The following is a 23,763-nucleotide window of genomic DNA, read 5'->3' on the forward strand; positions in this document are numbered from 1 at the left end:
TAAAATCACTTTATTTGGCATTATTGTGAGTTACAGTTTGTGTGAAATGTCACAAATCAAACATCCATGAATGCATCCGACAGTGATATTTAATAATGATCTACATTACATTACATTTACATACATGTATCTGTACAGCACTTTTCATGACATGAAGTTCAGCTCAAAGAGCTTTACAGAGCAATAAAAATAACACCTGTGTGAAGTGAGGGGCGCTCTCGTCGTCATACTGTACACCATCTCATTCCGGCCAATCACAATGTGCGTGCGTCCCCCCCCCACCCAAATCCCATGAATGACAAAGGCTGAGACACAGGCAATATGGACACGACGGCGAAGGGGGACATCTGGTGGCCACGCAGGGAAGCACAGCACTCCTGGTCCATCAACAGCATCACTTACTTCCTAACAGGAGAAGAAGAACAACACCGCTGCTGTGAATAACCATATCTGTGCAGAAACACACATTCAGATTTTACGGGGGCCAGTTTCAAATTGCAGCCGTCCGTAGGCGCCCTTTGAGGGCAGTTTTGAAGGAGTCAAGGGATTCGCATGTCTTAATGACCGTTGGTAGGGCGTCCCACATTTTGGTGGCATAGGAGCGAAAATAATTTAATCCCTTGCTTGTGCCGAATCTGGGTTGCACATGGTTTGTTGAACTCCCTCTGGTGTTGTGGGTGTGGACTTCATTGACATTAAGGAAGTATTTAGACAGGTACGTGAGTATCTTAGTGAAGTATTTAGACAGGTACATGGGTATCTTAGTGAAGTATTTAGACAGGTACATGGGTATCTTAGTGAAATATTTAGACAGGTACATGGGTATCTTAGTGAAGTATTTAGACGGGTACATGGGTATCTTAGTGAAGTATTTAGACAGGTACATGGGTATCTTAGTGAAGTATTTAGACAGGTACATGGGTATCTTAGTCCATTGCAAGATGTTGTACTATGTCATCAACCCAAAGTCATTCCAGCCTGTCAAAGTGGGCAGGGGTGAGGTGGGTTCGGGTAGTGAGGCCAAGTAGTAGCCTGACCAGTTTGTTTTGGGAAGTCTGGAGCCTTGTTTTAAGGGCTGATCGTACATTAATAAATATGTACAGGTTCACAAAGGTTCTCATCAATCTGTAGATTACATTACATTGTAATGAAAGTGTGGGGCTCTTGGGAATCAAGAGGATGAATTATAATGATTCAAAAAACACGGCCCGAAAAGCTCCATTCTCTTGTAACTTGTAACTTCTCTAAAAACAATTTAACCCATTTAGGCCTGACGTCGAAATTTATAAAAGGTCTTCTAAATTCTGACAGTTTTCTGAAATACCTATATGTTTCTGTATCAGTGGTGCTCAATATTTCATGTCAAGGACCCCAACAATTATATGTAATTGGCCATCGACCCCCATCTGAAAATAATATGTTGTTCCAGGGACCTCCCCAGAAGTTAAAATGTTCACTCTGTAATAATATATATTCAAAGATTCGAGGCACATTCTCACGATTTTTCAAAAAAGACCTACAAGTTCGTAGCTTGTAGATCTGCCATTTTTCAACAGCTAAAGTATACAGTAACATAATGCTTTAAAACACCACAAGGGGTTCCCGCCCCCGCCACAAAATGGGTTAACTAAATGCAAATGACTTACAGATCTTCAAGGAGAGAAGGCTCGTATTCCTGGAGAGCTTTGTGCAAAGTGTCTCTGCCTCTGCTGGAGGTCAGGAGAGCATAGATTGCCCTCATCATGCCCTGAGTGTTGGGCTTGGACTCCACATTGCTGTAGCCCTCATTGTTTATGATGTCCTTCTCAAAGAGTACATCTAGGATGGGACCCACGTTCCTCACCTTGTCAACCAGGAAACGCCGATGTTGGTCCACAAAGTGTTTTTCTGAAGTTAAGGAGGATTGAACGTTGAGTTGTTGGTTTTCATTTGACATTGTTTTAAAATGGAAAGTGCCATATAGGAGCTAACAATTCTTATTCTAAAAATTGCAATAAAGTGATACAGTTTGTGCTGGTAGTGTATATATATATATATATATATATATATATATATATATACACACACACACACACACACACACACACATACACACACACACACACACACACACACACAGTGTGTGTGCGTTATAGAAATCGTTATAGATATCGTTAACTTATAGATATCGTTATAGATCGTTGCTGCAGAAATCTCTTATCTCCTTATTTAAACGTGTTTGTTCATGAATTAACGTCCTACTTGACCTCACTACAGCGTCACGCTAAAACATCCAAAGTAACAACAGATCTACAAGCTAGAGACTCACCTGGTATGGAAGTAACAACAGATCTACAAGCTAGAGACTCACCTGGTATGGAAGTAACAACAGATCTACAAGCTAGAGACTCACCTGGTATGGAAGTAACAACAGATCTACAAGCTAGAGACTCACCTGGTATGGAAGCAGCTGCTCCTGTAGATTGTGCTGCAAGAAATAAAAGTGTTCAAATTATGAACAGAAAGGAAGCATCGAGGCCCATCTCACCACGGTGAAATAGCACGGACTGTTTAAGTCCCTAAATAAACCCCCACAATCCCTACATGTTACACTACTACTGTTTAAGTCCCTACATAAACCCCCACAATCCCTACATGTTACACTACTAAGTCCCTACATAAACCCCCACAATCCCTACATGTTACACTACTAAGTCCCTACATAAACCCCCACAATCCCTACATGTTACACTACTACTGTTTAAGTCCCTACATAAACCCCCACAATCCCTACATGTTACACTACTAAGTCCCTACATAAACCCCCACAATCCCTACATGTTACACTACTAAGTCCCTACATAAACCCCCACAATCCCTACATGTTACACTACTACTGTTTAAGTCCCTACATAAACCCCCACAATCCCTACATGTTACACTACTACTGTTTAAGTCCCTACATAAACCCCCACAATCCCTACATGTTACACTACTACTGTTTTATACATAAACCCCCACAATCCCTACATGTTACACTACTACTGTTTTGACCGCGACAGATTGCTATTTCACCGCGTGAGGGAGAGTGAGATCGGGTGTTTTCTAGGTGTGTATATTTGAATTGCCAATCTGTGCCATTTCACCGTATTTGGGTGAGAGGGTGTCTTCTGCTGCGAGACTCGCTGTGCGCTGAACGCGTTGGCTCTGTTGTATTCTCACAGCAGGAGCTGAAAAGTCAACGCAGCTTTCCCACGCACAGACAGAGGTGTCGCAGTCCCTTAGAAGCAGCTCGACCATCTTCATCCTTTTCTTTAAAGTCACTTGAAACGTGGAGATGTAATTGTGATAGCACGATTCGTCGACTTCAAAGCCTGCTCTGTGTGGTTCAATGACGACGGCATCATCCCGATGCGAGGTGGAGAGGGTATATTTCTTCTTTGGGATTAGTTCGCAGGGAGGCTTTTCGATGTAACTCTCTTCTCCGTGCATCTCCTTCCTTTCCTTCTTCACGTCACTCAGCACCACATTGCTGGGTAGCAGCAGTACATTCAGCGTTGACATGGGGTCATCATCATGCTCAATCGGTGGCATATAAAACAGTGACACCAGTGCCCGGATAGGCCTGGGCCCGAACAGCTTCTCCATGATGAGACCAAATAAAGACAACCCGGTTACATCTATGATAACATGAGTTTCTGTGACCACACAGGGTTTGATCAGCTCAACGCCGTCATCATCCACCACGTGGACAACAGACAAGGACTTGCCTCTACCCGTGGAGAGGATCTCACAGTGTGGAAATTGCAACTGACACACGGACCCCTGAGGACCTTTGATGTCAAACAGTGGTCCCGCGGGCCTCTTGCTCAGCTGGGACAGAAGGCCCCGGTGCCACGGGACTGTCCCGTAAGTCACCTCTCCCTCTGTCTCCATCTTCAACCCCAGGCCGGTCACGCTGCATTGGAACAGTCCAGCGTGGGTGCAGTGGAACCTGTAGCGTTCCTTGTTTTCCACAAGAACGATGTCGGGTGTAAATGTCTGTGTATTGTCCAATAGTAGTGTGACATCGTTTACACTGCGGGAGCGCTTTGCTCTGAAAGCCGTCTTGTTCTCTAGACGTGGGATTTGGCTCAGTGACGGTAAGCTGTGAGAACCAGGCAGGGAGACGGATTCTTCTATCCTCAAACCACTGGAGCGTGAAATAAGCTCAGTTTCATCTTGGATGTCCAGATAGGACAGTGAATCTGTAACAGCATGAACTTCCAGAGAGGACAGTGACTCTGTAACAGCATGAACTTCCAGAGAGGACAGTGACTCTGTAACAGCATGAACTTCCAGAGAGGACAGTGACTCTGTAACAGCATGAATTTCCAGAGAGGACAGTGACTCTGTAACAGGACATTCTTCCATCTCGCCATGCAAAGGCATCGTACCCTACAGAGAATATAGAGAAAGGGAAAATAAAATCAGTAATTAGACAAAGATGAACCCAAGACTTTTCCACAGCGTCAGCTCATACAGATGTAATATCCTTGCTAACTGACTGCTGGCTGAGTCCTGACTCTTTGGCCGATGTTATAACATGCGTTGCCAGTAGAGTTGTCAATTTCTGCCCGAACCCGACCCAACCCGACGTTTTTGGGCAGGGCCTAGCCTAAAATGGCTCTGAACGACACAACAAAGCAGACAGGAAACGATCAGTGTCTTTCCTGATGTTCAGTCACTGTGATTATTGTGCAGAGCAGATGGTTCTGTCCTCACTATGTCCATGTTGGAATGATGGAGTCTAGAGGGTTCTGTCCTCACTGTGTCCATGTTGGAATGATGGAGTCTAGAGGGTTCGGTACTCACTATGTCCATGTTGGAATGATGGAGTCTAGAGGGTTCTGTACTCACTATGTCCATGTTGGAATGATGGAGTCTAGAGGGTTCTGTCCTCACGATGTCCATGTTGGAATGATGGAGTCTAGAGGGTTCTGTCCTCACTATGTCCATGTCGGAATGATGGAGTCTAGAGGGTTCTGTCCTCACTGTGTCCATGTTGGAATGATGGAGTCTAGAGGGTTCTGTACTCACTATGTCCATGTTGGAATGATGGAGTCTAGAGGGTTCTGTACTCACTGTGTCCATGTTGGAATGATGGAGTCTAGAGGGTTCTGTCCTCACTGTGTCCATGTTGGAATGATGGAGTCTAGAGACACGCGCACACGCACACACACGCACACGCACACACACACACACACACACACACACACACACACACACACACACACACAATCAATAAAATTATAGATTCCAATGTTAACTTTGAGTGACATAATGCTGTGTGTGTGTGTGTGGGGGGGGGGGGGGGGCATATTATGATTACTTTGGGGGTCCTCAATTCAAATATGACTATTTTGGGGGTCCCCATGTCAAATATGATTATTTTGGGTACAAAGGGAGTCTACCAACGCGCCTCAAGCCTAAAACGGCTGATCCGGTGCTTCACAGGTGCAGGGACATCAAAGTTGCAAAAGGAGAGGAGACTGGAGCAACACGGACATTTGGAGCCTTTTATTAAGGTGCTGAGTATACAAAACGACTAACGTTTCGACCTTGCGGTCTTCATCAGAGTCAGGTACTCTCATGAAGACCGCAAGGTCGAAACGTTAGTCGTTTTGTATACTCAGCACCTTAATAAAAGGCTCCAAATGTCCGTGTTGCTCCAGTCTCCTCTCCTTTTGCATGATTATTTTGGGGTTCCTCAATTCAAATATGATTATTTTGGGTTTCCTCAATTAAATTCATTAATAAATATGTACAGGTTCACAAAGGTTCTCATTAATCTGTAGATTAACATTGGAGGATGAATTATAGTGATTCAAATGGCCCGGAAAGCTCCATTCTCTTGTAACTTGTTAAAAAAATTAACCCATTTAGGCCTGACGTCGAAATGTATAAAATGTCTTCTAAATTCTGACAGTTTTCTGAAATACCTATATGTTTCTGTATCAGTGGTGCTCAATATTTCATGTCAAGGACCCCAACAATTATATGTAATTGGCCGCCGACCCCCATCTGAAAATAATATGTTGTTCCAGCTCGTGCTCTGTACATCCGATAGCGTTATTATTAACTCATTCTGACTTGAGATCAGATTCTAAAAATGTCTTCTATATCCTGACAGTTTTCCATTCTGACCTGAGATCAGATTAAAAAAATGTCTTCTATATCCTGACAGTTTTCCATTCTGACCTGAGATCAGATTCTAAAAATGTCTTCTATATCCTGACAGTTTTCCATTCTGACCTGAGATCAGATTCTAAAAATGTCTTCTATATCCTGACAGTTTTCCATTCTGACCTGAGATCAGATTCTAAAAATGTCTTCTATGTCAGTTGCTCTTCGCTCTTTAAAAAATAGCAGACCTACAAGCTCGTAGCGCGCCACTCGGTGGTGCGCTATGAGCTTGTAGGTCTGCTATTTTTCAATAGCTAAAGCACGACATGATGCACCAAAAACACCAAAATGGGTTCCCGCCCAAAATGGGTTAAAGTAAGTGCGTATGATAGCATACATTCAAATATGATTATTATGGCAGGTCCTCAGTTCAAATATGATTATTTTGGGGGTCCTCAGTTCAAATATGATTATTTTGGGGGTCCTCAGTTCAAATATGATTATTTTGGGGGTCCTCAGTTCAAATATGATTATTTTGGGGGTCCTCAGTTGAAATTAAATCACACTGTGGAGACTTTAAGACATTCTGCCCCCTGGTGGTTGGACTCTAACACTTCACCCAACAGTGACGATCTTCTTTATTACATTTTAATTGTATTGAGTCTTAATTTAGTCGACTAAGACTAGACTAAGACTAAATAATGTACAAATGACTGAAATAGGACTACAATTAAATGTGTGTCCATTATACTTACTGCTCACACAGACACGCTGAGGAGGAGCAGAACCAGAACCCAGCATAGAGAGGTCCAGTGGACCTGGTCTGGAATTACGTGTGTGTGTGTGTGTGTGTGTGTGTGTGTGTGTGTGTGTGTGTGTGTGGACGTGGTCTGGAATTAAATGTGTGTGTGTCCATTATACTTACTGCTCACACAGACACGCTGAGGAGGAGGAGGAGAGGGAAGTCCATAACCAGAACCCAGCATAGAGAGGTCCAGTGGACCTGGTCTGGAAGGTGTACAGGTGTCTCAGTGAGTCAGAGCACACTGTGTAGAAGGACAGAGTCCCAGCGGGACGGTCCACATACACCGATACTCTGTTGGAGCCTCTAGAGGGACTGACAGGGAGGTCAGTCAGCTGTCCGTTGTGGTAGACAGAGTAACTGGAACCATATTCACCATTACAGATCAGACGCCAGGATTGATCATTCCCTCCAAACAAACAGTCAGCACCATCTCCTTTCCTGCCGATTGTTCCGTCAGCCACTGCTATCTGAACCTCTCCACTGCACTCTACCTCCCAGGAACAGCGTCCAGTCACACTCTGTGAACTCAGAACTTGTTCATGGTAATCAAACCTGTCTGGGTGATCAGGAGGACGCTGACCCCCTGACCTCCGTGACTCCAGTCGTGACCCCAGTGTGACCTTCCTGTTGTCCTCAGACAGAGAGAGGTTACGGTGTGCTGTGTTTGAGTCCAGTGTGAGACGCTGGAAATCTGATGAGAAAACAACACACACAGTAAACATTATATACATCATTCACTGACTGACACTAGCATGTACACACAGTCACACACACACACACACACACACACACACACACACACAGATCTACAAACTCACTGCAGTATTAATTTTGGCAACAGATTTAGTCCTATATTAGTCATTTGTACATTATTTTGTCTTAGTCTAGTCTTAGTCGACTAAATTAAGACTCGATACAATTAAAATGTAACAAAGAAGATCGTCACTGTCAGAGACATTCTACAGTGTGATTTTATTTGAACTGGGGACCCCAAAAATAATCATATTTGAACTGGAGACCCCCCAAAATAATCATATTTGAACTGGAGACCCCCCAAAATAATCATATACGTCCAGTTTGAACTGAGGACCCCCCCAAAATAATCAACATTGACAAGCACTTGGAATTGTAGGCATTCCATTTAGTTTGAGGCATTGTGAACTTGTAGATCTGCTATTTTCACAATATTTTCAGCTTTCTTACAGTATTTGACATTTTTGGCCAATTTGGCCATCTGGGGACCCCCCACAATCATCTGGGGACGCCCCCCCTCCACTCACCTGTCTGTCTCTATGTGTATGTCTTTCTGTGTACCTGTCTGTCTCTCTGTGTTACTGTGTACCTGTCTGTCTCTATGTGTCTGTCTTTCTGTGTACCTGTCTGTCTCTCTGTGTTACTGTGTACCCGTCTGTCTCTCTGTGTTACTGTGTACCTGTCTGTCTCTCTGTGTACCTGTCTGTCTCTATGTGTCTGTCTCTCTGCGTACCTGTCTGTCTCTCTATGTACCTGTCTGTCTCTCTGTCTACCTGTCTGTCTCTCTGCGTACCTGTCTGTCTCTCTGTGTACCTGTCTGTCTCTCTGTGTTACTGTGTACCTGTCTGTCTCTCTGTGTACCTGTCTGTCTCTATGTGTCTGTCTCTCTGTGTACCTGTCTGTCTCTCTGTGTACCTGTCTGTCTCTCTGTGTTACTGTGTACCTGTCTGTCTCTCTGTGTACCTGTCTGTCTGTCTGTGTGTACCCGTCTGTCTCTCTGTGTGCCTGTCTGTCTCTCTGTGTACCTGTCTGTCTCTCTGTGTACCTGTCTGTCTCTGTGTGTACCTGTCTGTATATCTGTGTACCTGTCTGTCTCTATGTGTACCTGTCTGTCTCTCTGTGTAAGTGTCGTCTAACACGCGGTAACGAACTATTTCCCCCCCAAAATAATCAAAGTACAGCATAGAGCACAGTACCCAGATAGCAAAAGATGTTAATTCAACGTTGACTTTTGGTCAGATTGGTTATTTTTGGTTGAGGTTGAAATACCTATGTTGATTCAATGTCTAATTACAGTTAACCATTTCAACGTTTGAAAAGCTGTTGTTGAATCAATGTATTATAGATGCTGATTTTTCAATGTTGAAATGCCCTACAATTAATTGACATTGTTTCAATCCTATGGTTTCAATTGTGATGGGGGGGGGGGAGGGGGGGGGACCTAGGTTGAAAAACCTATGTTGATTCAATGTCTAATTACAGTTATCATTTCAACGTTTGATTGATTCAATTGAATCAATGTATTATAGATGGTGATTTTTCAATGTTGAAATGCCTTACAATGATTTGACATTGTTTCAATCCTATAGTTTCAATTACAAGCTCGAAATATTGAGAACCACTGATACAGAAACATGAGGTTTTTCATTTTCACTTTTCATTTTTCAAAAATAGCAGACCTAAAAGCTCGAAATATTGAGAACCACTGAGGTTCTTCATTAAAAAAAATGAAGACCTGCAAGCTCGTAGTGCCACGCTACGAGCTTACAGTAGGTCTGCTCTCCTCTCCTCTCCTCTCCTCCAGAAACTGTGAAGACACAAAACAGACCTTTAAAACATTTTTTTAATGTTATTCTTTCGTACACAAGACGTATTCTTCATATTTAGAGCATGCCGAATCCAATGGCGCCGGTCTGGACTTTCCACGACGTTTGCAAAGGTCAAAGTTAAGCCAAAAGACTGCAACGGTGACCTTTGAGGCCTAAAAAAATGGGCCTAGGGTTAGATTTGAGGTTCCAAAGGTCGCAGAAAAAAACCGAGACCATCACTGTGACCGGGTCGCGGCCCCGATCGCAGCCGTATAAGTTTCGGGCCAAACTGACATACAGTCGCGGCGGTAGCCCTGAACGAAGGCCTACAATTTGCCGACTTTGACGCACGACAACGCGCCAACGATAAAACATTACGGTCCGACGTTCGGATATGTCGGAGAGCTTGCCCAGACGAACAGTTTGGTGTCTTTGATGTACACCTCCGACAGTCGTACAAAACGTCATTCACTTTGGCTGTGTCCATCAGACAGCTCATATACCCATAGACTTTAACAGCATCCTGACTGAAAAAGTGAAACAAGACCCCACCTCCTAGAAAGGTCGCCCGAGGACGTTCTATAGATCCACGTGTGCGTCTCTGGGAGCTCTATAACATATCCGAAAATCAGACCCGAAGGCCTTACCGTTGTGACGTTCTAGTGAAGAAAAGGTATGACGTTCGCGCACGCCGACGTCGATGACCGTAAGTCTGTTCGTGATGAGCCTTATATCTCTGCGATCGCGGAGACGAGACGGTCGTCGTGATAGTCTCGGTTTTTTTCTGCGACCTTTGGAACCTCAAATCTAACCCTAGGCCCATTTTTTTAGGCCCCAAAGGTCACCGTTGCAGTCTTTTGGCTGAACTTTGACCTTTGCAAACGTCGTGGAAAGTCCAGACCGACGCCATTGGATTCGGCATGCTCTAAATATGAAGAATACGTCTTTTGTACGAAAGAATAACATTAAAAAAATGTTTTAAAGGTCTGTTTTGTGTCTTCACAGTTTCTGGAGGAGAGGAGAGGAGAGGAGAGGAGAGGAGAGGAGAGGAGAGGAGAGGGGGGGGGAGGGGAGGGGAGGAGAGGAGAGGGGAGGAGAGGGGAGGAGAGGGGAGGGAGAGGAGCTGCTATTTTCTTTTATTGAAAATGAAAAACCTCATGTTTCTGTATCAGTGGTTCTCAATATTTGCTCAAAATGAATTACAAAAAGTAAATAATAATTATGTTTATTAAAATACAATACCATACATGTATAAAATGCACGACAGAAGCGATATCAGCTTGGATCATTTAATTTTGATTCATTTTTATTGACTCCTATAGGTTTTCACATCGCATGGCCCACATTACATTATCAAATAATTAAATATGTATTAATTCAATACGGTGCTCTTGTCATTTTGGTCGGCACAAAATAATACATGAATGAATAAATAAATACATATTTACATAAAAATCACTGGAGGAAGATAAAATTAAATAAACTATAAACATCGCTTTAAAATACTGAATCACGTGACCATCCGGCAGGTTGTCATCGGGTGGGGGGCGTTAACGAGACCATGCGAGATCTCACGGGATTTATTGAGTCAGTTCAAATTTGCCTGGCGGGCGGCCGTTTGCAGCTTAGAGTATAACTTAACTATAAGGTTTGCAGTAGCACTGGAACTTTTGGAAACGTGGCTGAACGGCGTGTGAAATAAACAAGAAACAAACTGGTAAGTCGTTATGGAATATCATTTATTATACCACCACTTGTTTTCCACTGTTTACGTTTGTATATTATCATGCCGTAAAGTCCGAGGTTTTATGCTGGCTAATAATGTCTAATTGTTGAGCCATGCTACTATTGTTTTATCCCGTTCAGATGCCATCATATGGCTGTTATCGTTTAAATACATGTTAACTTTTTGTAATTATCCCTGGACCCCGTGCCGTGGAAAGTTAGTCCGGAGTCGGTTGCTTGTAGGTCTACTGTGCAACTGTGCATCCAATAGTAGCTAGCATGCTAGTTATTCATGTTATCGCCGCCATTTTGCTAACAACTCGCGATTAAAACTTATTTAATTTGTTTATATGTGCATATACGCGTATATATTATTAGCGTTTTTAATTGTTACATAAGCATTGATGTAACCAGCACCACGGTGAAGCAGTTCTTCATTTATTTATGAACAAAGCTGCGGTACCTCCTAGCCCCATATGTGCCCTCTCCCTACGCTCATTCTGTAGCTCAGAATGAGCGTAGGGAGAGGGCACATATGGGGCTATTTACTATAGTGAACTTGTTTTTTTAAGAACTACTTCTAAACAATGGTTCTTTCTGAAAAGCTTATAAATGGTGAAATGATATATTGTGTAGGTATAAAAATAAATGTTATTAAGACACTATACAAATAATTGTTTGTGCAGTCATAGGACAGGCTGGTTTTTAATCGTCTCAACAGGTCTCAGACTGCAAGTCAAGTTTCATAACTATGTATGATGTTGCTATAATGAGGCTCTGAGCTTGTAGATGTGTTCTTTTAGAACTACTTTTAAACCATGGTTCTTTAAAAAAAAAAAGCTTATAAATGCTGCATTTATATATATTGTAATTTGGCTGTGTGTCTTCTGTGTGCAGTCACAGCCAGGACACTACGGGCGCTGGTGTTGGATCGGCACAGGACACTAGGGGTTGGATCGTCTCTGTGTAAGTCAAGTTTATAAATGGTGCATTTATATATTGCACACACACACACACACACACACGCACACACACACACACACACGGAATTACACAATGACCTATGTGCAATGCCATGTCTGATCCCATGTTGTCTCTTTCTTAAAGCTTCAACGCCAGAAACACCACAGAGAAGAGTGCATGGAGGGGAACCCAGCCAGATGTTGCAAGGCAAGTATCATTTTCTGATCAACGTCTTAATCTTTCTGATGACATCTGAATTGACTAACATGTCCCTTCGTCTTTACTGTCTTTGTTAAGCATTTAATGGTTACTATAAGCGAGGGGTGCAGACATTGGTGTCATTTGATTAAAAATGGTCAATCTATCCTTGAAATTTAATGTCAAATTGTTTTTCTTCCAAGACCTTTCTTCCCAGAAAAACACTAAAATGCTGGCAGAGATACTTATGGAGGTGAGGCAGATGGGGAGGGACATTCAATTCATCAAAACTGAAATGGCAAAGTCCACATTGAATGTCCGAGGAGTTCCTGAATCCCAGCGAGAGCAGCCCTTCCCCATCAATCTGCCTCTCTCCAACGGGAGTGCGTCACAAGATGGTGAGCCTTAGAACGCCGTGCAATTATTCTTTCTTGGACAATATTTGACTTTCTTTTGCCAATTTTTGGCATTGTTTCATATTTGAAACTAATGCTCATGTAATAGAAATAGAAATCTTAATGCACTACTTTGTCCATTTGACATGGCACGTTGTACACTAACTATTTTATCTCTCTGTTAAGATTGCACGCCTGGCATTAGTCGGAGGGACCAATAGTGAGAACATGATCCGGCGAATGGTTGGCGCCACCCTGACAAACAACCTGGCATGCGTTTTCAACTGGGCTGGCAAGGGAGAGAAGAGGGCCTTCAAAGACACCCTACTTCAGGACTGCATTTTTGGTGAGTCTGCACATCAAAATACTTAGAGTTGTTGTTGAGGCATTCAATTTGACTCTGTAGATTGGCTATTTTCACTTTCTCGGCCTGATTGACACCGCAGGAGTGATTGATTTGGCCAATGTTTGACCAGTTTTATAGTATAAATTGACTTTTCTAATGGTATTACTTTTTAATTTCTGAGGTATTCATTATTCTTCACTGTCATCTGGGGACACCCCATATTCATGTGGGGGTCCCGACCCACAGGCTGATAACTACTGCTCTAATGCTCACAATTGGACTGCACAAATTTGTCTACTCGCTCTGCATCTCAGAGGTGTTCTGTGCCTGTGTACAGTTAAGAATGTCACTGGTAGGCAAGTTTCAGAACTGTCCACTGCCCTCCTCTGAGACAGAGTAGACAAACTGTGACATTTATTTAATGAACTAGAATTAGTGTGGCTCAATTGTATGTAGGTTCCCGTCTGAACCTAGTACACAATGGACATTTATGTCACTTTGAATGGAACTGCAGCTTTATTTTTAATTTAGTAACGCCTGTTTTCTTTTTTTCAGCGGCTGCTCGTCAATTTGACCGCAAGTTGACAGAATTGCAGTACAAGGATGCTCTGCAGAAGTGGCTGCGTTATGCACCCGACAGGAGTGGCGGGGTACCCAGGAAAGACAAGGTTCCCACACCCACAGGTCTTTAAAGTCTTAACCCAACGTCAAAAATGTAAAAATCTCTTCTAAAGCAGCCAGTGGGTTTGATGGATCATTGGACTGTTTGTTTCGTTCATGTTGAACTGGGGTCCTATTGGTTCTGAAGGACTGCCTGATTTCTTTGTCCCCTGGAGTTTCAGGACAAATGGATGGACGGTTAATGTGGTGTTCATGTTGAACTGGGGAGGAAGTTTATTTAATTGTCCCCTGGATTTTCAGGGCTGTTTTTGGTTCATGTTGAACTGGGGTCGTTCAAGGAGTAATCTTTTGAAAATTGCAGCTCTACAAGCTCACAATGTGACTCATTGAGCTGTGTATAGGACTGAAGTGGTTACTGTATGTTTTGTAATAATCAAAATTTTCAAATTCAGTGTAGCAAAATAAATGCTGGGAATTGGATGTGCACTTATCTATGTGTTTTAATCTAATAAATAAGTAAATGAATAATGGTCTGTTTTGTTTTTGTTCATAGAGAATGTTGTAAAGCAGCTGTTCTCAAACCTTGGTTTCTTTAATTGTTTTGGAAATGGCCAATCCAGAGGCTCAAAATATGACAATGTGGGGTCTTTGTATTAAAAGGTTGAGAACCACTGCAGTATAGCATACTTAATGGACCATTTCAGCATTTTCTATGCATCATTTAAAAAATAATCATTTTACTCTTCTGCGGTGGTAGCTCCAAACTTGTCTATTAGTGATATCACTGACTAGACTACTTTGGTGTGTTCCTTGTTGAACTATACCATTCATTTTGTAATTGATATATTTTTTTTTAATTTGACATTCATTTTGTAATTGATATTATTTTTTTAATTTGACATATTAGGCATACAGAAGAAGGTTGAAATGGCCCTTTAATAATAGCATTGTTTCAATGTATGATGGATGGATGGATGTATAGTTGAATCAATGTTAATGGATGGATAGATGCATAGTTGAATCAATGTTGATGCAATTCTACGTTCTTTCAATGTTGATTATATCATAGTTGAATCAAGGTTGATTCATTGTCACAATTGGTTGGAAGTGCAACATTATTTCAATGTGGATCATAGCGAGCACTTTCAACATCTTCTCAATACCTGGCATCAATGTTGATTGCAACCATCATGGCTGACTAATATCACAACGTTGATTCACTCATCTTTTGTTATCTGGGTACACTACAATACAGTACAGAGCACAGTGCAGTACAGTAACTATAACAGTAAATGTATAGTTGCACCGCTCAGTTCACACAGGTGTGATTTATATTTCCGATTGTCTTGTATGTTGTTAAATGGAGCGTGGAACCATGCCAATGATCGACACGGGAGATCACCTGTGACTTTCAAACCAAAACGAGATCCACCTGTGATCTGCACACATCACGGCTCTGCACCACCTTTCATGCATCGCACGTCAGAACTGAACTTATGCCAATATAGACGAAATACATGTTGTTTACAACCAGGATAGTGAATGAGGCCCATTGTTTCTGTCAGACCACATGACCTCATCTTGATGTGTTAAGGACCAGGCCAAGAGCAGAGAGTAGAGAGCACAAGAGTTTTCAGGAGAACATCAACCAAGTATACAGTGTATAAAATATAAAATGTTAATGTAGACAGATACTCACGTTTTGTAATGAGTTGACTCAGTTGAGGATTAGTAAGCCAATCTTCTCCTCCATGTTTCACTCTGTAGGAAGTAGAACAACAATGCATCAATGTCTAACTGTCTAACACAACGTCTCCACTAGCTGCCACTACAGTGTTTCACTCTGTAGGAAGTAGAACAACAATGCATCAATGTCTAACTGTCTAGCACAACGTCTCCACTAGCTGACACTACAGTGTTTCACTCTGTAGGAAGTAGAACAACAATGCATCAATGTCTGACTGTCTAACACAACGTCTCCACTAGCTGACACTACAGTGTTTCTCCTGTCATTATCTTGGCCCTGCAGCTCATCCAGACATACTCACTGCTGCCCAGTTTGGATCTCATCACCTCCTCAGACTCCACCTTAACCCCTATAGAGCGCCGCAGTCCCCGCCCCCTTTCAGAAAGCGAGTGGCCCAGGAAGTGAAAGCCCCATGCATTCTGCCATCAGCACTTTTAATATAATTTATTTAAAGACGGTTACGCTGCGGACAAAGCCAATTCGGATCGTGACGAATCATGACAATGAACACAATATTTTGGGCCGATCAAATAATTTATAAGACGAAAAATAAAACAAATAGTGTTGTCTCCTGACTTTCTTTTCTTCTTTCTAATGATTTGATCGTCCCAAAATATTGTGTTCATTGTCATGATTCGTCACGATCCGAATTGGCTTTGTCCGCGGCGTAACCGTCTTTAAATAAATTATATTAAAAGTGTCGATGGCAGAATGCATGGGGCTTTCACTTCCTGGGCCACTCGCTTTTCTGAAAGGGGGCGGGGACTGCGGCGCTCTATAGCACTCCACTGTCCTTTTATACCTTCGTGATGCACATATATTGTTGTTTAGACAGATGTTTATTGTTTACGTCTGCTATCCTAGAGTTTCTTTGAGGCACTGCATTGTTGTTCTTCTCATGATTTGTGACTTTGGGCTGTATCGTATCCCATGCCTTACCCGCAAGCATTAAACACTTTACGTGAATTACTCATTTAGGAGCTTCCACTATGCGTAAACGTTATCTTGCGGCCACACAACCCACTATACATGTTTGCGGCTGGAGGTGTGTCTGTACGCGTGTTGATGCGCCTTCCCTATATTTGCTATCTTATGCACACAGGTTTAGGACAACGGAAATCGTGTCTTCAAACCACCCGTAATGTGAACACACACAACAACCCTCTGTATCTAATTTAAATGTATTCCAAGGCAGCATGCGTTGCTCTTCCATAAGGTTCACTCCAGGTATAATAGATTATGGTACCTGGCACACTGATTGGTTTAAGTTGCGTAACGCCCAAACCACACCTATGCATAATGTAACGGGTAGCGGAGGTGTTTTAAGGATTTAGACATTCATAAGATAGCTAATTTAATGGGGGAACGCCTCTTACACAATGCTAAATCCCCAAATTACGGAGAAAGTGCCCCTGACGCAAGATAGGTCCCTTTGTGTCAGAGATACACTGTTAAGGGAAACACTGCACTGTCCAACATGGACACAGCCCAAGTCTACTCACTTGCAGTTCTCCAGAACTGAATCATTCACCACGTTGAGGCTCAGGTCCAACTCTCTTAGGGAGGGATTAGAGTTTACAGCTGAGGCCAGAGCTTCACAGCATCTCTCCGACAGGCTGCAGTGAGCCAGTCTGAAACACCAGATTAAAACATACATAAATACATTAATGAATTCATTAATAAATGTTTAATTCGCCGTTTTTTAATAATTATAAAATATCGGATTTGTCGTGGACATAGCGCGCCACCGAGTGGCGCGCTACGAGCTTGTAGGTCTGCTATTTTTTTTAATCGAAGAGCGACTGACATAGAAGACATTTTTAGAATCTGATCTCAGGTCAGAATGAAAACTGTCAGGATGTAGAAGACATTTTTAGAATCTGATCTCAGGTCAGAATGGGTTAAGAAACTTGATAACTGTGGCGTAGCTACAGCGGGTCGCAAGACAAAAATAGCAGATCTACAAACTCCTCAACGCGTTGTGAGAAACTCTGTTATATGGTGAAGTAGCCGATACATTCGCCTTAAAGAGATTTTACACTTTGAAACATGCTTGGGGTAATTTTCTACTCAGGCACATAGGCTTGGGTTACCATGATATCAAGCTTATTAATACATTCTCACCACAGCATTCATATTATATTAACATAATACAGTACATAATAAAACAGAAGTGATAATTGTCTTTGTCTCTAATATGTCAACAAAATGAAACCATACTTTTGAACCTGGCTTTATCTTATCTTCAGATTTATCGTCCCAGAATGTATGCAAATTAGCACATATAATGCCTAATTTGCATATTTAAACATATAATTTCAGAAAACTTGTAATACAAAAAAATTTAGTCTTAATATAATTAATCAACTGGAGAAGTTTCATTGTGATAGCTATTAGTTAACTTTTTTCCCCTATTCACCTACCATGTCTCACCATCAAGCTTATTAATACATTCTCACCACAGCATTCATATTATATTCACATAATACAGTACATAATAAAACAGAAGTGATCAAAATAAAAGTGGTAAATGTATCTTACTTTAGAACTTCCAGTCTACAGTCTGGGCTCTTCAGTGAAGGACAGAGCAGCTCCACTAGTCCTGAGTCCTGCAGGTCGTTTTTACTGAGGTCCAGTTCTCTCAAATGGGAAGGATTAGAGCTGAGAGCTGAAGACACAGCTTCAACAACTGTCTTACTGAGATCACAGCCAGCAAGTCTGTAAATGCAGATTAAATAAGAGATTATCAATACAAAATTAATGATACCATAGTTCACTGTCATGGAAGTTAACTGGAACAAATCTAGTTATCTAGTATTTAGAGTGTGGAATAGACAACACCATGACAGCACAGAATGACAGGAAGATAACAATTTAGATATCAAAGACTATGAAGACTGAATGTTAGTTTGATTTCCCCCAATATTATGAAAAAGAAGATCTTAACCTCTCAGATGTTTGTTTTTTTAGCGGCCAACTAAGAACATAAGTGACGGGTTGGAACAAGCATTTAAGGCGAGACATGGCAAGTAAAATCATGATTTTTCAATTTTGTGCTATTTTGCTTCCTAAACATGTTTTCTTTCAAACTAAAGCAAAATAAACATTCAAACTACAGATTTAGATGTTTATTTTAGTAGTTTATTTTAGCCAATGACAGCTCGTTTTGCTGGGTGAAAATCCACCCTCTCTATTTTCATGATTGGTTGTTGGTACAAAGGAAGTGACCATATTTGGATCCAACCACAGTCAGCTCGAGGTCCAGACCTTTCTAATGATATATGGCATAATATGTTGTTGCCAAGGTTTGGATGAGATATTTTGTCTCATAATAGTGGCTTCAAATAAAACGTTTTGGAATTTTACAATACAAATCTTTAAAGGCCGTTTTCTGAAAATGAGTTTTCCTCATACCTGGAATCTCCACTTCAATTGCACTCACATACACCTACACAGTCACATGCACACAACTTTACAGTCTTATTCATAAATATATTCTGCAGGAACTTACAGAAGGGTCCGTTGATTTATCATTCACAGCCTGATTTACATCACATTATATTCGTAAAACATGTCAAAAATTAGTTTTTTTTTATGCCTGTTGACACTATTTTTTGATTTGTGGAGTGATAATTAGAGATATCGAAAATCCCCTAATTGTCTTTGTCTCTAATATGTCAACAAAATTAAACCATACTTTTGAACCTGGCTTTATCCGATCTTCAGATTTATCGTCCCGGAATGTATGCAAATTAGTGCATATAATGCCTAATTTGCATATTTAAACATATCATTTCAGTAATACAAAAAATCTTAGTCTTAATATAATTAATCAACTGGAGAAGTTTCATTGTGATAGCTATTAGTTCACTTTTTTCTCCTATTCGCCTACCATGTCTCACCATCAAGCTTATTTTGACCTGAGATCAGATTGTAAAAACACCAAAAAGGGTTCCCGCCCAAAATGGGTTAATACATTCTCACCACAGCATTCATATTATATTCACATAATACAGTACATAATAAAACAGAAGTGATCATAATAAAAGTGGTAAATGTATCTTACTTTAGAACTTCCAGTCTACAGTGTGGGCTCTTCAGTGAAGCACAGAGCGGCTCCACTAGTCGTGAGTCCCGCAGGTCGTTTTCACTGAGATCCAGTTCTCTCAAATGGGAAGGATTAGAGCTGAGAGCTGAAGACACAGCTTCAACACCTGTCTTACTGAGATCACAGCCAACAAGTCTGTAAATGCAGATTAAATAAGAGATTATCAATACAAATGATACCTAGTTCACTGTCATGGAAGTTAACTAAAACATCTCCCATCTAGTTATCCAGACATAAACAGTATTGTGGAATAGATCAGGGGTTCTCAACCTTTTTGGCCGGGGACCCCAGGGATGCTTTGGCCATGTCTCGCGACCCCCCCCCCCCCCCCCCCCCCCCAGTTCATCATTCAATATTTTGAACTATTTTAGTTATTTTCCATTTTTTTATTCTAAATGTCATAGAATAACAGACTTTATTCCTATTGGGAATAACTTTGGGATTAATAAAGTTACAACTTTTACAATTTCTCCATTACCATTAACCAAATTAATTTAATTAATTTGTTTTACATTTTGGAAAGAATTGCTGTGGAATGCCACAGAATTCTTAATCCTTTTCCAAACTGCATGTTTTTATTGTGAAGACATTGAAGCAGTCCTGTGCATGCAGACAGGGTTGACATTGAAGCAGTCCTGTGCATGCAGACAGGGTTGACATTGAAGCAGTCCTGTGCATGCAGACAGGGTTGACATTGAAGCAGTCCTGTGCATGCAGACAGGGTTGAGATTGGGAAAACATGGAACCGGCTGTATAAAATGCTGCGTCATTGTAAATGGTGCATATATGTATCACTTTTATCCAAAGCACATTTCTGTTTAAATTGAGGCGGACGTGAGGCAGACTTTCACTTCTGGTTCATTTCTGGTTTTATCTGTTGCCTAGCAACCTAGCATCCTTCATACAGTACGTTGATGAAGAGCGCCATCTATACTAATCCACTGAAAAGACCATAAGACACAATACTGCATGCTTGGCAGTCAAGCCATGGATTCGATGCGACGTAACATGACGTGATTGGCAGTCAAGTCAATGTGTTGACTACTAACCGAGCCTTTCTGCAGTTCCTCACAGCTGGGACCAGTCTCCTTCGCCCCCCCTTTGATGCGTTGTATTTGTCCAGGTCCAACTCCTCCAGAACCTCCTCTGACATCTGCAGCATGACGGCCAGAGCTGAACACTGGGTCTCAGACAGTTTCTCTGATCTGTTCTCTGACTTCAGGAACTGTTGGATCTCCTGATGTAATGAGTGGTCGTTCATCTCCATCAGACAGTGGAAGATGTTGATACATCTGTCAGGAGAGGCGTCACCATCAGTTAACATCTTCTTCAGGTTCTGGATGGCTTTCTGGATCTCCTCGGGACTGTTCCCTATGTGACCCAGCAGGTCTCCTAACAGACTCTGGTTGGACTGCAGTGAGAGGCCATGAAGGAAGCGGACTAAGAGGTCCAGGTGGCCATTTTTACTCTCCAGGGATTTTTTGATAGCAGCTTCCAGGAAGTCTGAGATGGTGTTCCTGTAGGGTCTATGTCCCAGGAATGTGTTCAGGACCTCCATGTTCTTCTGTGTGAAACAGTGGAACAGGTAGACTGCAGCCAGAAACTCCTGGATGCTCAGATGAACAAAGCTGTAGACCGTTTTCTGGAACAGCACACTCTCTGTTTTGAAGATCTGTGTGCACACTCCTGAGTACAGCGCGGCGTCTTTCACATCAAGACCACACTCTTCCAGGTCTTCTTGGTCGAACACGATGCTACTTTTCTTCAGGTGTTGAAACGCCAGCTTGCCCAGCTTCAGAAGAACATCCCTGTCAGTCTTAGTGAGCTGCTGTTGATTCTCTCTCTTTTTTTTGTTTCTTTTCTTTTTTCTTTTTTCCCCCTCATGAGTCTCGTCATACTTCTGCTTCTTCGTGTTTGTCTGAACCAACAGGAAGTGGCAGCACATCTCAGTCAGGGTCTTGGGCAGCTGTCCTATCGTGGTGTGTGTCCTCAACATGTCCAGCAGAACGGTAGCAATGATCCAACAGAAGAGTGGGATGTAACACATGATGTGGAGGCTCCTCCATGTCTTCAAGTGTGAGAGGACTCTGTCGGCCAGCTTCTCTTCACTGAATCTCTTCCTGAAGTACTTCTCCTTCTGGGGGTCTGTGAACCCTCGCACTTCTGTCACCATGTCAACACATGCAGGAGGGATCCGATTGGCTGCTGCGGGTCTGGTGGTTATCCAGAGGAGGGCCGAGGGGAGCAGATTCCTCTTGATGAGGTTTGTCAACAGAGCATCCACCGATGATGTCACTGTGACATCAGAGATGATTTCATTTGTGTCGAAGTGCAACGGAGACCTGCTTTCATCGAGGCCATCGAGGATGAAGCAAACTTTCCAGGCAGCGAGCTGCTCTGCTGTGACCTTCTTTAACGTTGGGTGGAAATCATGGATCAGGTTCAGAAGACTGTACCGCTTATCTCTGACCAAGTTCAGCTCCCGGAATGAAAAGGGAACCAGGAGATCTATATCTTGATTCTCCAAACCTCTTGCCCAGTCCAGAGCAAACTTGCGCGCAGAGAATGTTTTTCCGATGCCAGCGATGCCATTGGTCAGAACTGTTTGGCTGGGTTCCTCTCTGCCAGGGAGGATGATCTTAAAGACTTTACAGCAGTCGATTGCATCGTCATGGAAGGTCTTCATGTTGGAAGTTCTCTCAAGCTGTATCACCTCATGTTGGCTATTAACCCCTTCACTCTGTCCCGCTGAGATGTAGAGCTCTGAGTAGGTGCTGGTGACGGAGTCTCCAGACTCTTCCGTCATGTGGTTTTTCACTCCATCAAGACTGTCCAAACTGACCTTCAAACTGACCTTATAATCGTTCAAATCAACCTGCAGACCGACATCTGAAATGAGAAGAAAATGTATGTTTTATTATAACTATACACCTTTACGGCACAATTTGTTAAGAAATACAGCCAAAATAACAACACAATAGGCTACCAGTTGATTTTTTTCTAGTAATTTAAAGTTGTTTAGCTTCATTATTTGCACTTGAATATAATTGTTGATACAGACAATAGTTAGAACATCCAATGTATTAGCATATTTTACCTTGTCCAGGTGTGGTTTGACTGGGTGTCTTCAGTCCAGGTGTGGTTTGACTGGGCCTGGCTGTAAACAAGTTCTTGAGCTTAGTCCAGTTACCCTGGGTAAACATAGTACCTTTCCTTTCCTCTTTGGGTGTCTTCAGTCCAGGTGTGGTTTGACTGGGTGTCTTCAGTCCAGGTGTGGTTTGACTGGGTGTCTTCAGTCCAGGTGTGGTTTGACTGGGTGTCTTCAGTCCAGGTGTTGTTTGACTGGGTGTCTTCAGTCCAGGTGTGGTTTGACTGGGTGTCTTCAGTCCAGGTGTGGTTTGACTGGGTGTCTTCAGTCCAGGTGTGGTTTGACTGGGTGTCTTCAGTCCAGGTGTGGTTTGACTGGGTGTCTTCAGTCCAGGTGTGGTTTGACTGGGTGTCTTCAGTCCAGGTGTGGTTTGACTGGGTGTCTTCAGTCCAGGTGTGGTTTGACTGGGTGTCTTCAGTCCAGGTGTGGTTTGACTGGGTGTCTTCAGTCCAGGTGTGGTTTGACTGGGTGTCTTCAGTCCAGGTGTGGTTTGACTGGGTGTCTTCAGTCCAGGTGTGGTTTGATTGGGTGTCTTCAGTCCAGGGTTCTGCTCAGTCACAACGCTGTGGACATGAACACAATATGTATTATATGTACCTACATGTAGCCCAGTGGCAAATATGCCTGCAGTTCTATGTAAATCCACCAGGTGGCACGGTTACTTTAAGAGTGCCATTTTCTGGGGGTCAAGGGTTACACTGTGTTTGTGGGGTTTCTTCAAAGAGATCTTGATGGTAAAAATGCTTTACTTTCATTGTAGATTTTCAGATACACATATAAGCACATTGTTGATGCAGTATATATTCTTTCATGAGTTTATGTCAAGATGATTAAGAATACATGTTGATGGTTGCAGATTGTAAACAAGAAGCTGTGAATAGAATACATGTTGATGGTTGCAGATTGTAAACAAGAAGCTGTGAATAGAATACATGTTGATGGTTGCAGATTGTAAACAAGAAGCTGTGAATAGAATACATGTTGATGGTTGCAGATTGTAAA

At 42.2% G+C, this 23,763-nt stretch overlaps 1 protein-coding gene across 1 annotated transcript; it reads right to left on the reverse strand.

Moving 5' to 3' along the window:
• Nucleotides 1-203: 203 nt before the first annotated feature.
• Nucleotides 204-22,772, reverse strand: LOC308316861 (NACHT, LRR and PYD domains-containing protein 1-like). Its single transcript, XM_080765649.1, has 10 exons — nucleotides 22,711-22,772; nucleotides 20,663-22,502; nucleotides 18,047-18,223; nucleotides 17,008-17,136; nucleotides 15,458-15,519; nucleotides 7,377-7,640; nucleotides 3,126-4,334; nucleotides 2,435-2,467; nucleotides 1,647-1,887; nucleotides 204-405 (listed from the first exon to the last, which is right to left on the reverse strand). Exons 2-10 carry the CDS (start codon nucleotides 22,417-22,419, stop codon nucleotides 399-401), a joined length of 3,879 nt encoding a protein of 1,292 aa, XP_080621775.1. The 5' UTR covers nucleotides 22,420-22,502; nucleotides 22,711-22,772; the 3' UTR covers nucleotides 204-398.
• Nucleotides 22,773-23,763: the final 991 nt, after the last annotated feature.

This window comes from Protomyctophum bolini (genome assembly GCF_963924005.1).
Source record: "Protomyctophum bolini genome assembly, chromosome: 6".
Lineage (NCBI taxonomy): Eukaryota > Metazoa > Chordata > Actinopteri > Myctophiformes > Myctophidae > Protomyctophum > Protomyctophum bolini.

Excerpts from the sequence above, each read along its gene's own strand:
- LOC308316861 (XM_080765649.1), bottom strand. The coding sequence starts at position 22,419 with ATGACGGAAGAGTCTGGAGACTCCGTCACCAGCACCTACTCAGAGCTC. Across the intron at positions 7,641-15,457 it reads GAGTCAACTCATTACAAAAC|ATTTCCAGCGTCTCACACTG; the intron begins GTGAGTATCTGT and ends TTTTCTCATCAG. Across the intron at positions 1,888-2,434 it reads AGCAGCTGCTTCCATACCAG|AAAAACACTTTGTGGACCAA; the intron begins GTGAGTCTCTAG and ends CCTTAACTTCAG.